This window comes from Dermacentor variabilis, chromosome 2 (genome assembly GCF_050947875.1).
Source record: "Dermacentor variabilis isolate Ectoservices chromosome 2, ASM5094787v1, whole genome shotgun sequence".
NCBI classification, from domain to species: domain Eukaryota; kingdom Metazoa; phylum Arthropoda; class Arachnida; order Ixodida; family Ixodidae; genus Dermacentor; species Dermacentor variabilis.
The window spans coordinates 162,160,884-162,175,526 of NC_134569.1; the positions used below are offsets into that span (position 1 = coordinate 162,160,884).

Below are 14,643 nucleotides of genomic sequence, written 5' to 3' on the forward strand. Positions count from 1 at the left end.
GCATTTGAACTTTCTTGCTAGAAAAGAACAGCTGGAGCAACAGCACGCAGCAGTAACCAAAACCAGCAGTAAACAGGTTTTGCGGCTATAATAAAGCTGGTGTATATTTGTAAGAGCTTGGATGTTTTTTGAATGTGTGAACGCATTTAGAGTTATCTGACCAGGGTGCTCTGGAAGATATTTAGTGCTGGTGGTAGGCGACCTTGTCATGTATCTATGACTTGAACCATGCGATTGTCTACTAGCACGTCATTAGTATTGTCCTAATGTGTTCGGTCTCACAGCATCGAGTTCTTCCATCGCCGTTTTTACTCTCTAGTCATCACTAATACATCGCGTTGATAATGCGAATAAACACATTATAATGTTCAGTTTATTTTGCGAGAGCGAGATTTACATTTTTAATAAGAGTTGGCAGGGCATAGAACGACTACAAGACACACTTGAAGTTCAATGCACGCAGCAAAGCGTTTATTTCATGCCGTATCATGTGAACCTACAAATCATAAGCAAGTAACTGACTCCGCAATATCTGGTAGAGTTCTTTTTTATCCCACTGTAGTTAACGCGTAGCAGTTCTTCACTGACAATGTACTTAGCCCTTGTTCCACTTCTTCTTGACAAAGTGGGCGATGGCAGCCTGAACAGCACGACGAATAACACCAACTGGTGCCATGTATTCGGAACCGTCCTCAGTCAAGACTTCGCCATTGTAAGACGCAACCAGAAGAGCGTTCGCCAAATCTTCTTGCACCGCCTCGTTTAAGGCGACGTTTTCGCGCTGCAGAAGCCGTTCCACTGTCTCCAGGGTCTTTCCAGCTTTCTCAGATGCATCTGCTTCAGCTTCTGCATAAATTGGTGGCGACAAAATGGTCCATAGGAACAAAGCATTGAACTAGCCAATGTAACACTAATAATTGATAATCGAAAACAACTGTTCTGCTTCACCTACGATGCTGATATGTTTCACAAAGTGAGAAGGTTTGATGGTCACGTTGTAAATCCATGCATACTCGACGTAACTAAGCATATTTAGGAATATCCTTGATTTATTACTCTTAAGAGAATGAGAAAGACATCCTAACAAAATGAGTTCTCATAATGTGGTACAACACAGCCGTTGCAATAATTCTGCGCACAGTTCTGCGTTAGCATATTGTCACAATGTACCATTGTAAAACGGCGATGCTTCTGTAATTTCGAAGTCGGTATGTCACAACAGTGTTGTTATACAAGCCTTTAATATATTTAAAACGCAATTTAGTTACCTGCATAGAACATCGAGCAAAAGCTCATAACTGGCGCGAAGAGTATTTCTGTAATTAATGTGCTTAAGTAATGATATTAGCCGCCTGACATCGTCTGCAGAAACTGTACACTAGAGTCAGAAAGTGTGAATGCAGAGTGACGTGGTACATATTGAATGCTTACGTTTAGGAAGAACAGGCTCAGGCAAGACCACCTGCGGCGCTCTACAATAGAAATAAGATGCCCCAGATAAGTAGAATATGCGGGCGTAAAATACTCTTGTCATTTCATATATTACATCAACAGAAATACTCACAGTTTTGCGCCATCTTCATTGCATATGAAAAAACAACCAAAATAACGTATTAGATCCACAGTCCTTTGATATTCCCTAAACGCTAATGTAATATATTGTTCTGGTAATACCAAGTGAAACGTAATATAGGTTCCATAGCACGTGCATGGAAATACCATGCGATTTGTCATGTTTCTTTTCGCCGCTGATAGTACAATCACTTGAAAAATCAAAGGTGTGCCTATTTGAATGCGTTCATAACCGATAGATAACGCCTTAAACAGTGTGCCCGTGACGTCAGTGAAGTTTCAGCTTGTACGCTTGCAAATTATCTCCGCTTATGCGATCCAAGGCTGTAGTGCTTTCTATTGATTATTTTCCTTGCTGTTCTTAGTTAACCTGTGGATAAAATGGCAGATGATTCAGAACACAATAATTAGAACTTAACAAAGAGATTATCTTACTTACAACGCAACAGACGCTAGTGCAGTTAATAATTTTGACTTTCTCACATGCATTTCGGTCTTGGAAACCTTAGGTAAAGTGTTGTCTGACCGGCACCAACCAAGGTCCTAATGTGTCCTACTGTGCTTAGACTGCCACACTGATGAGACGCTTCAAAGTCATCCCAGTGCTTGTTTAGCTTGCTTTCATTACATGCAACGCTTCTAATTAGGACATGTGGCAGACTCACAGGCTACGGTGACGACGGATAGCAGAGTGAGCCACAAACCAGTCTTCATGGTGAAATGACCTGCATAGGATTGTTGCACACACACAAAAAAGCATTGCATCACAGAAAAGTAGGTCGGAGACTTTAATTGTGAAAATTATTCAACGGAGTCCTTTAAAATCATGGTGAGACATACTGCTTAGGCAGATTATTGGTTTGCCGTCCCGATACCTAAGCCAAGCCAACCAAAAGAAATGTGCGAAATTGGGTAAACTTCGGCTTCAAACAAAGAGTGAACATATACAACCAAGGAACTTTTCAGCTCTTCCGGAGTATGAGAGGAACATTCGTAAGTGGCGTATACATTGGTTTCTAAACATAAATATTCATAAACGTTTACTTCGAAATGTGGCAACACTTTAGGGAAGCAGTTTTGATCGCCAGTTATGTGAACACTTTCCTGTTAGCTTCGTTTTATTTACTAATCATCTTAGTTTGGTCGTTCCAACGCCGCTTGCTCACTTCCGTGCAGAGTATCAAACTACAAACTCCGTCCTCGGTAACACCTGAACTTTTACGGTCGCCTTCGTGCTTTCGGTGGCACGCGTACCATATTTATCCGCTCCCAATGCTCACAGAGGAATCTTTTGCAAAAAAAAATGTTTACTGAATTTTCCAGAGTAACCAAACATCTTGAATGTTGCGGGCGTTATTACAAATGGTGCAAGTAATTTCCCCTCGCTTGCTCTTGTTCACAATGTTTGTAGGCTTCTTATGATATCATTAGTAAAAATCGGGTCCCTCTGTTAACCCCCTTTCTCCTCAACTATTATTGAACATTTTAGACAGCACGCGAGAAATGCCTTCATTGCATGTGTCACCGGAATTCTGAGAATGATCAATTGCTCTCCAATAACTGTCAGGGTTGTGTGCCACATCAAAAAGAAAGATAAGAGAAAAGAAAAAAATCTTTATCGATTATTGACGCATATTCTGAGCGAGCAGCATCCTCTGATACTTAAAACAAAGTTGACACTCACGTCTTTCTTCTGCTGCCTGTTGGTCAGCTGACAACTTGTTGCTTTATGAAAATTCGACATTCCCGTTATACTCATACAGACGGCTACCACTGAATTGAACTCAATGTAATCTCTGGGGCTTTCCCATGTCCACGCGCCGGTAGGAGAAAAATAGGACGTTCATTTACCTTGCCGGAAAAACGTTATCGCGATATCTGCGAGGTACTGAAGTGCAATTGGAGATAAATAAGGACGTGTGTCGAAAGGAAAAAAAAATACCCTCCAGCTTACCGTGAGCAACAGTTTGTCCCACTGAGTCGGTCAAGGGTAGCATCGACGTAGAGCACTATGAAAATTTTCTTTCAAGTTAATGAAGACGAAAGAAATATATTTTTACAGCCTCCCTAGATCAGTTGCGATTATATTTGCTCTGTTATTTCGAGGAAGCATTGGAAAATATAATTCAGTTATTCTCCGCTTTCTGCAACGTGCAGCAGTTGGGTGGTGTCATAATGCACGATACCAAATTTGCCGCCATTTTTTCAGCTTGTTTAATTGCTACTAGTTTACTTGCACGGGATACTTTCTTTAAGTGCTGTAATTTACATTTTGAAATTCTTTGTTTCTATAGTAGTGCACACTTTTCTGCGGCTCTAGCGAAAAGTCAGCGGAAACAAAGCGTGCACAAGGGCGCTCGCGAATGAAGCCACAATTCTCATCCGCGTTAGCTTAATGTTGGAAAAGGTTCACGCATGCGCGCTGCTTTAAATTGTGGAACAAGAGAAAATGCAGCACTGCGCGTTAAATTTCCCCTGTTTATCGGCTTTTCAATTATACGTTTGGGTGAATGCGAAACCTCCGCACGTGGAGTATACGGAGACAGAGTTTCAAAAAACCAAAAGCGCCGTTACACGATGCCGGACTACTTGGGGTACAAACACTTGGTCAGAAGCTATGCCCCAATAGCGTTGCTTTCATTGCCAACTGAAGTTCACCCGCGACTACACAGCTCTGTATCGTTACTTCCCAAACAGTCATAGAATATGTGCTTTTTATTTATTCGCAAATGCATCGTAAAAAGATTATCAGTTCTATAAGAATAGTTCTAGATTACCTGCTAATTTAATGATTTCTCCGTTACACAACTCACAATTTTTATTGATCAGTAGTTGTTTAATCATTTCCATAATAAAACTTTGAAACCATTTTTATGGAGGTGACATGAATAACGTATTTTAAAGGCGTTATTAGACAAAACGCCCCCATAAGCGACGAACAAGACGCCTGCTACGCCGCCGCGAACATCGTTTCTCATTTAGTGCGAGCACCCTCTTCACTTGATTACGGGGGCAACCAGAATTATTGGCCTCGAAGTTAGCGGACTTTTCCTGCTCTGTGGTCTTATGAACGTCAGACTCCTCTTTCGCCTCCTGCCCCACAACCATGGACGTATCCACAAATTACTTGCTCCAGAATATTGCGAAACTAAATATAGACGCCCAATACAACCAGGCAATGTAGAAGCTTAAAAGTCGGTGTTCGCCGATGCTGGTATTGCTCTGGAACAACGGATCTATAGATGTGACCGTTGCTTAGGATCACCGCCTTGTCCCAGCACCAGCATATGACCGCACTTACTGCATCACTAGCACAGCATTGAGGTATCTACACATTACGTGCACGCATGTCGTTGTGCAAGATGCCTTTCTCGACAAATCGTACCGGCCTTTGAGGAGTCGTCATTTCATCAAAATTTCAGCGCCTCACGATACCTCGCCATGCACAGGTGGTGTTTGTTGAGGGTGCCATAAGCCACTATTAGGGCTCCACACAAAACTAAATATTACATTTGCTCTTCTTCCTTACCAGTGTGCACTGTTGGACCATTCGAGAACAGTATTGACACGCTGTTTTAATTATTTTTGTCACTATGAATTACATTCTCTGCATTCTTACTACACAGGCAACGACGTCATTCAGATGTTATGTAACTGTAGATATTTTCCCTCCCTTTATGTTTGACTGACCAACAAACTGTGATCTACGCAAACGTAGGTCCTGCACATCTTGGAATCCAAATTTGGGCCGTAAAGACAATAGACGAAAATGTAGAGCCCCAATGAACTCAATTATGGCCACAGCTTTTGACCCCTCATATACCGACGTCGCGACCAACATTAATTACGTCATATGTATCTTGGAACACTTCTGATTAGGACTGCGCTACAAGTTCGAATAAAAATACACCCACCATCCCGGCCCTACGAAAGTAGTATGTCCAGAAAATCCGCTGAAAACTGCTATTCTACAACAGCTTAGGGGGGTACGCAATGCTTTATTGCTTTAGAATAACGGCAATTTAGAGTAATGGAATTAACGGTAACCTTATCAGCCAGCGGTGCCTATAGCGGTGCATGAACAACATTGAAATGAGTTTGTGGGCTGGTTATTTTATATACCAAAAGCTAAGTCCACCACTCCCCATGTCCTAAGCTCCTGTCGTCGCGGAAGCTAGCACAACAGTAACCTTCACCGGGAAAGGCATGCCGCTTTCCTGTCATGGCACTTTTCGCTTTTCGATGAGTGCTGATTAACAATGTAGACACAGCAAACAGCTAGGAACGCCCCGGCACATCGCCATTCATTGCAAACAAAATCCAGACTTGCCTCCTCTAGCCCCGACCTCCCCCGCTCTCCCCAAGAGCAGTGGGAGACGGTGCAGTCCAGTTCCCGCATCTCTGACCAGATCATGTTAGTTCTGAGGGTTGTCGCATCCAAGAAGGGGCATAGACTCCCACGAATAGGGAACCACTCCTGCAAATCAAGCGATTCTTACACTCATTGAAATGTTTTCGCTCTGTTTCTTGAAGCCTCTGCATTACGGATGTGGGGGACATTGCTCCACGCCCAGTACTGCCATCGGTATCGGCCTCCACTTTGGTGACAGACGCAGAAGCGAAAAACGCCGACGAACTAGAGGGTACCAGCTGCACTGTAATGAGAGTAAAGTGTTCTCGTAAAACAAGATTTTATGTCGATGTGTGGGTCTTGCTCATCCGTGCTAGTATTTTGTCTGTAGTGAGTTTACTTCTTCCTATGCTTCCAACAATATAATTTCCTATTGAACTGCTGAGTAACAGAGTGCAAACTGTGGTGTTTTCATATCTTCAAATGTATCAATAAATGACATATAGCGGCGTCAGTCTGCATTCCAGAAATGCGATAATGCGGTGGCGCCGCCTTATCAAGCGCACAAGTGATGTGCAAGGAATGTCGCAAAAGTACTTTGAAGCTTCTGTGTGAGCTATATGCCTTTTCTAGCCTGAAATGCATGTCACCTTTTTCAAAAATTGCCCGATGATTACGATACTTCCTAGTACGAAATTTGAGCGCAGTTCTAGCGTGTTTGCATTTCGCAATATTGTTACGCAGAAAATTTTAGAGAGACCCGTAGCAGAGCCGGCAATCGTCGAAACTCTGATCTGCGGGTCAAGCGCGTCGGCTTTTACACATGGCTCGTCGAAGGCTCCTATGTAACCGCTGATTCCGCGTGACTTCCAGAAAGTGCTACACAATTCGCGTCTCGCACACAATCAGATTATTATTTTTTTAATTGTTATTTAGTCATACTGTTGGCCCGGAGGCCGTTACAGGGATGGCGTACAGCACAGGAAATTAAATTAACATAATGTACATTATACACAATGTACAACAATATAAAGAGACTATCAACACAGTCTGTATTATATCCAACATAATGTACAAAATTTAGTTTAGGACGCGATTTGCTTCAGATTGTTTTCAAAATGGGTTACGGTATCACTTTGAATAATGATTGTTGGTAGTCTTTTCCATTCATTATTGTTATGGTGAAAAAAGAATTGGCGTTTGCATTATAGTGCAGTTGAGATACCCGCAAATTACATTTATGTGCACCTCTTGAGGTTCAGGCTTGTTGTGGCACTACGTAGTGAGTAGTATTTATGTTCAAATGCTGTTTGCAATGCAACAAAAGAAACCTAAGTCTGGCTAGATGGCATCGGTCGACTAAGGAGGGTAATTGAAGTAATTGTAACATTTCTTTAACAGAACCAGGTTGCGAGTAAAGAGACAATAAATCGAGCAGCTCTTTGCTAGACTCTTTCGGTCATGTTGGTCAATGCTGTTCCATAAGGGTCCCTACAATACTGGCGCATTCCAGTGTCGGTCTTACCAGATATAGGTAGGCAGTTAACTTTGCTTCTTTCGAAGCAAGCTTGAGCTTCCTACGCAAAAATCGGTTTCATTTCTGCTGTCGAACAAATGTTTTTAACGTGCTCCTTCTAACTGAGGTTCTTGGAAATAGTCACACCTAAATATTTAAGGCTATCTACGTCGGCAAGTATAAAAGAACCCAGTGTGTAGTTAAAGTCAACAACAGGTTTTGCCTTGTTTGTGACATGAAATACGACAGTTTTATCTTTGATAATTATCATTTTTGAATTTTCGCACCACTGTTAAACCACTTGCAGAGCGTCATTAAGAATTTTCGAATCTTCCTGGGTTTTTATTTCTGTATAAAGGAGGCAATCGTCTGCGAAAAGGCGCACCCTTATGTCTTTGTTAATACATTGCGCAATATCATTAACATAAACAAGAAATAAGACCTGACCTAACACAGACCCTTGCGGAACACCCGATGCGACGTCTAATAATTCTGATTTGGAGCCATTAATTTCTACGTACTGAGTTCTGCCTGTTAGTTATGCGCGAATCTATTGTGTTATATTGTAGTTTGTGCCAAGATGAACCAACTTATCAATTAGCTCTGAATGAGGGACTCTGTCCAACTCATACCATGACAATCGAAACAAGTTCCAACGAGATGAAACCAAGCGAGCAAACCAGACGGAAGCGAGAGCTGACGCAAGCAGACGATACACTCTTAAGCAAAATTACACCCTTTTGGCACACAACGATAATCGTCATCTGTCTTGTCAGCATTTCCTTTCTTTAGCGTGGCGAACCCGCTACTTTCTTGTAACGTACGGCATGCGCGTTATCAGCATGACATAGCATTACCTTGAGGAAAGTAGTGGGCACGGCGCTTTCAAGAAACGAAAGGCAAGCACTGTAGATGACGATTATCGTTGTGGGGCAGATATTGACCCCATATGGTGTAACTTTGCCTAAGAGTGTAGTACAAACTAGTGGTCTCGTTGAAACCAGATAATAGCGTTCACGGAGTGGTGGGGCGCATGGGCATGAAACGAGTTTCCAGCGCGCACATCACTGAAGGGGCCGATATCATTGGTCTAGGCCGTTCGCGGCTAGCCTCTTCCTTCTCCCTCTCCTCCTTTGCTGGCTCATCTTGCATTCTGCTCGTTCATCAACTTACACCGCCGCCGCCACCGCCCCCGCCGTCGATGCTTGCCGTAGGAAAAGCTGTTTCAGAAAGGCTGTTTCAAATGCGCCGATTGGCACGACAAAATCAGGTCCAGTCGCAAGCATTGCAATGCCATTTTAGGAGGGCATATTTAGAATGATTGAGATTTCAAGAATGCGACTGATAGGATGCCCAGGGTTGCTTTCTGTAAGGTTATGTGGCACACGCCGAATAATTATTTTAATGCGGTAGAGCAAACGCGTACATTGAAATATGCACTGACCTGTCTTCGGTAGGAGGAAACGAAACGGGAATTTTGCAATTTAAAAACGATTTGAAGTTTAAATTTGTGTTGAAGTGTGCCTTGTGGTTTGACTAGTTCGTTGAGAAGATAGACAGCGTACGTAAACAACTACTGTTCGATGCTCGTTGTTCAGTGCTCTCTGTTGTCTCATGTGCCTTCTATATACGTGTCGTTCTACCTGCGCTACAAGAAATTAAACTACTTGTCGGAAAACTTAGATACCTACCCTCATCGCATATGCTGTTTTCAGAATTCGTCTGCAAGGAAGTCGTGCCAGCGCAACGAGATCTTTGCGCTGCTTGTTCCCAGCGCTAGCTTCTGTAAAAATGATTGTTTAATGCTCGTTATTGCGCATAAGTGGTGCCTGTTCTTAGCCATATTTATGCACCAAACGCTGCAAGAAGCACGAACCCGAAAGCCCGGGTCTGGCGTAGAAGGAGCACACTAATAATCAGTGTGCGTGATTAGCGAACGTGGAAAGAAATTTATGTTGCGAAACGTAGCCTCAGCGCTAGCCCGATTCGTCCATCGCGGCTGTTGTTCTGTGAAAACACATACACGTATATATATATATATATATATATATATATATATATATATATATATATATATATATATATATATATATATATATATGTAAGCGCAACCCGTGCTCTTCATATATGCAGACGTTCCCTATGAGTATTTCTAAAGCTGCAAAATCGCCACATCAAAGTTATGCCCAGATACGGCCACATGTATGGATGCCTATATGGGGCATCAAAGCATTCTAAAAGACATATCTGTAGTCCAATCTGTTGTCCTTTGCCTTGCGCTGCTTTTATACCAGGAACCTCTTAAAAAGACACCATGCAAATGCGCCCTATGAACATCTCAGCAACCTAGGCCTATGGCAGGTACGCTTGCAGTGGGGATTTTCACCTTTCTGCTCAGCCTTGCATACCACAAACTGCTAAACTGTATTGTTCAAATAAATATTATTATTGTCATATTTCTAATAGTGCTAAATGTTATAGTTCCTTCGCCGTTATTTAGGGCAATCACCAAGAATCTTTATGATATTCGTGTACTTCGCCTGTATTAGGTCAACGTTGATACGACGGGCTATTGGGAGTCACTCGAAGTAGATTAGATAAGATTGGATAATGGGGTTATACCTGCCAAAACCGCCTTCTGATTATGAGGCACGCCGTAGTGAGAGACTCCGGAAATTGGGACCACCTGGGGTTCTTTTACTAGATTACTCAGCCAAAGTAAGAAAGCCTATAGGAAAGCCACAATGTTCATTCTTGTCTAGCATTCCCTCAGAGATTTTAGTGGCATAATTTTATGCCCTCTTGAATTGCGTGCCATTCAATACTGAAGCCTAGAAAAACTGATTCATTTTCGTGCTGTCGAAATGATGGTTCAGTTGTGATAGCAAGCTTAAATTATTCACTTCGAATGTGTTAAGCAATGACTCTGAGCTTATAAGTGGGATTTTGTATCATTTCATTTATTCAACCTTAAGGGCGTGAGGGCATTACATAAGGGCGGCCGTGCATCAAACTTGTACAGCTTCATAAGAAAGTAACATAAGAAAGTGCACATTGATTATAATAGGTACAAAAAAGAGAATTACAAAGAAGAGGAAAACGGAATATATACACACTACCAACGAGGCGATAAATAAATATTAGTACGGCACGCGTGCTGTTTAGGTGTGTATGTTAGCATTATCAAAATCGTTTAGTTTTTCGCGAAATATTTTGCGGTCGTGAACAAACAACTTTTTTTCTCCCTATCATTAACAACAATAGAAAAAAAACTGTTGACTTTCACAAGTTTCAGGATCCATACATTGTGGAGTTTGTCCTTATTATTTCTTCGTATCCTATAGTGCGCGTGTGTTGGTACCACTTTCTGGGGTTGAAATCGTTGTGATGTACGCATTTTTAACGCGCCGGCGATATTCGGTACATTTCTTTGTTTCACTGCGGATACCGTGGAGAATGCAGGTGGCTGCAAGCACCTTTGCAGGGGGTAGAACACATGGGGATACATGTAAGTCACTTATTTCTAAAGTGTTGTGCTGTGTTTGAACTTTCTTTCTAGCAAATAACAGCAGGAGCAACACCCCCCGCATTAACCAAAGCCAGTAGTGTGCGGAAAGGTTTGCCTAGGAAGCGTCGCTTCAACAGTGCTTTTCTTCACGTGCCGGGGTAGAAAAGCTTTACCACCGATAGCTGAGGATGCGTTTTAGACTTCCATAAACGGGGTTTGCGGCTCTAAAAGAGCTTATGTGTATTTGCAAAAGCTTGAACTTTTTTTTTGAGTGAGTGAACGCATTTAGAGTTATCGGACGAGGGTTCTCTCGAGGATATTTACTGCTCGCAGTAGGCTGCCTTGTCATGTATGTATGACTTGAACAATCGTATTGCGTACTCGCCCGTCATTGGTACTATCCTAATGTGTACGGTCTCGCTGCATCAAGTTATTCCGCCATTCCTTTTCTTATCTAGTCAACATGAATACAGCGCGATGAAAATGAGAATAAACAGATGAATAATATTCAGTTTGGCATGCGAGAGCCACATTCTTATTTACAATAGGAAAGGGCAGCGCAAAGCAAAGACAGTAAGACAGACTTGAAATTCAATGCACTCAGCAAAGCTTTATTTCGAGCCGTAAATCACATGTGCCTCTACAAGCCATGAACAAGTAACCGGCTCGGGAATTCCCGGTATTCGTTTTTTTTTCGGCAGGTTGCAGTTAACGCGTAGTAGTTCTTCAATGACGGTGTGCTTAGCCCTTGTTCAACTTCTTCTGAACAACGTGGGCGATGGCACCCTGAACAACACCACGAATGATGATTGGCAGGATGTACTCGGAACCTTCCTCGGTCAAGACTTCGCCATTGTTAGACGCGACCCGGAGAGCGTTGACCAAGTGTTCTTGCACCTCCTCGTCTAAGGCCACATTTTCGCCCTGCAGAAGCCGTCCCACTGTCTCCAGGGTCTTTCCAGCTTTCTCAAGTGCATCTGCTTCAGCTTCTGCACAAATTGGAGGCGAGAAAATGGTCCATATCTACAAAATTGTCAATTAGCGAATGTAAACGTAATGATGGATAATCGAAGACAACTGTTTTACGTCATCTGCGATGATATGTTTCACAAAGTGATAAGGTTTGTTTGCTATGGGGCAGATCCATGCCTACTATAAGCAACTGCGCATATTTAAGAATATCCCTCATTTCGTACTCTTAACAGAATTGGAAAAACACCATAACAATATGAGTTCTCATAATGGGGGTCAACACACCCGTTGCAATATTTCTGTGCATACCTTCAGCGGTAATTCATTTTCAGAATGGGCTAACTTGAAATGGAGATGCTTCTGTCATTTTGAAGTTCCGTATGTCACAACAGTGCTGTTATACAAACCATTTAATATATTTGAGGCGCAATTTACTTACTTGCGTAGAAGATGGAGAAAAAGCGCATAACTTGTGCGAAATGTATTTGCTTAAAAAATGCGCTTAAGTAATGATATTATATTCCTGACATCGTGCACAGTATCTGTATGAAGCAGAGTCAGAAAGTATGAATGCGGAGTGACATGGTACAGTATTGAATGCTTACGTTTAGGAAGAACAGGCTTAGCCAAGGCCACCTGCGGCGCTCTACAAAAGAAATAAGGCGCCCCAGATAAGCACAATATTCGGGCGTAAAATACTCTTCTCGTTTGATATATTACATCAACACAAATACTCACAGTGTTGCACCATCTTCATTGCATATGAAAAAACAAAAACAAAAAGAATGTATTAGAGCCACTGTTCTTTGAAAATCCCTAAACGCTAATGCAAATTATTGTTGTGGTAATGCCAAGTGAAATATAATATAGGTTCTATAATACATGCATGGAAATACCATCCGATTTGGCATGTATGTTTTCGTCGCAGATAGTGCAGTGACTTGAATATCAAAGGAATGCGGATTTGAATTCGTTCGTACGGGATAGGTAACGCCGTTAACAGTGCGCCCACGATGTCAATTTAGTTTCACGTGGTACGCTTGGAAATTCACTCCGCTTATGCTCCAGAGGACGCTAGAGATTTCTGTTCCTTCTCCTTGCTGTCTTAAGTTACCGTGTGGAAAAAATAGCACATGAATGAGAAGACAATCCTTACAATTTGACAAAGAGAATATTTTGCTTACAACGCGACAGACGCTAGTGCAAATAATTTACTCTGACTTTCTCACATGGATTTGCTTCTAGGAAACCTCACGTGAAGTGTCGTCTGCCGGCACCAACCAAGCTCCTAATGCGTCCTCGTTTGCTCAAACTGACACACTGGTGCGACACCTAAACGTCATCATATTCCTAGTTTAGCTAGCTTTTATTACATGCAACGCGTCGAATTAGGACATGCTCAAGACTCACATGCTACGGTGACGACGGATAGCAGAGTGAGCCACAAACAAGTCTTCATGGTGAAATGGTCTGCATAGGATGGTCACACACACACACACAGAGACAAAAATCATTGCATTACACAAAAGCAGCGGGGAGCCTTCAATTGTGAAAGTTATTCAACGACGGCCTTGAAAATATTGGTGCGACATACTACTTAGGAATATTATTGGGTCGGTATCCCAATACCTAAGCTAAGCCAGCCAAAAAAATGTGTGAAATTTGTAAACTTCGACTTCAAACAAGATTTGAAGATCTACAACCAAGAAATTTTTAGCCCTTCCAGGGCATGACGGGAACATTCTTAAGTGGCATATACATTGGTTTGTAAACATGAAAATTCAGAAACATTTATTTCGAAATGTGGCAACGCCTTAAAGAAGCCTTTTTAATTAGAGGTCTTGAATATAAAAGAGATTAGATGTCTTGAATGATTTGAGCGTTATTACAAGTAAGACAAGTAATTTCTCCTAGGTTGCCCTTGGTGACATTGTTTGCAGGCTTCTTATGATATGATGAATAAAAATAGGTGCCCTCGGTTAACCCTCAGTCTTCTCAAGCGTTAGTGGCATTTTAAACAGAACGCGAGAAATTCTTTTATTGCATATATTACCGGAAACCCATGGATGGCAATGTGATCTCTAATAACTGTCAGGGACATGTGACGCATTAAAAAGAAAATTAATAAAGAAGAAAAAGAGAACTCTGCCAATTATTCACGCCTATTCTAAGCGAGCAGCATCCACCTATACTTAAAACAAAGTTGATACTCACCGCTTTCTTCTGCTGCCTGGTGGTCGGCTGACAAGTTGTTGCTTCATGAAAATTTGACATTCCTTATATACTCATACACACGGCTACCACTGAGTTCCACACAATGTAATCTCTGGGGTTTTCCAATCTCCACGCGTCAGTCACGGGAATAATAGGACGTTCATCTACCTTGCCGGAAAAATGTTATCGCGATGTCGGCGCCGCAGTGAAGAGCAATTGGAGTGAAATAAAGAAATGTGACGAAAGGAAAAAAAAACTGCAAACTGAGCGTGAGCAGGAATTCCTCTCTCTCAGTCGGTAAAGGGTAACATCGACGTAGAGCAGTTGGAAAATTTTCTTTCATGGGGATGAAGACGAAAGAAAGATATTTTACAGCATCCCTACATCAGTTGCGATTATGTTTGGTCTGTTATATTGAGGAAACATTGGAAAAGATCATTAAGTTTTTGTACGCTTTAAGCACTGTGCTTCAGTTGAATGGTGTCATAATGCACGATACATTTCTTCGAC

At 42.0% G+C, this 14,643-nt stretch overlaps 1 protein-coding gene across 1 annotated transcript; it reads right to left on the reverse strand.

Annotated features, from left to right (window-relative positions):
• Positions 1–11,531: 11,531 nt before the first annotated feature.
• On the reverse strand, positions 11,532–14,200 carry LOC142571044 (uncharacterized). The gene is made up of 5 exons (XM_075679342.1): positions 14,134–14,200; positions 13,330–13,389; positions 12,658–12,670; positions 12,525–12,565; positions 11,532–11,936 (listed from the first exon to the last, which is right to left on the reverse strand). Exons 2-5 carry the CDS (start codon positions 13,376–13,378, stop codon positions 11,689–11,691), a joined length of 351 nt encoding a protein of 116 aa, XP_075535457.1. The 5' UTR covers positions 13,379–13,389; positions 14,134–14,200; the 3' UTR covers positions 11,532–11,688.
• Between the last annotated feature and the right edge of the window lie 443 nt (positions 14,201–14,643).

Excerpts from the sequence above, each read along its gene's own strand:
- LOC142571044 (XM_075679342.1), bottom strand. The coding sequence starts at position 13,378 with ATGAAGACTTGTTTGTGGCTCACTCTGCTATCCGTCGTCACCGTAGCA. Across the intron at positions 11,937-12,524 it reads TAAGCCTGTTCTTCCTAAAC|AAGCTGAAGCAGATGCACTT; the intron begins GTAAGCATTCAA and ends CAATTTGTGCAG.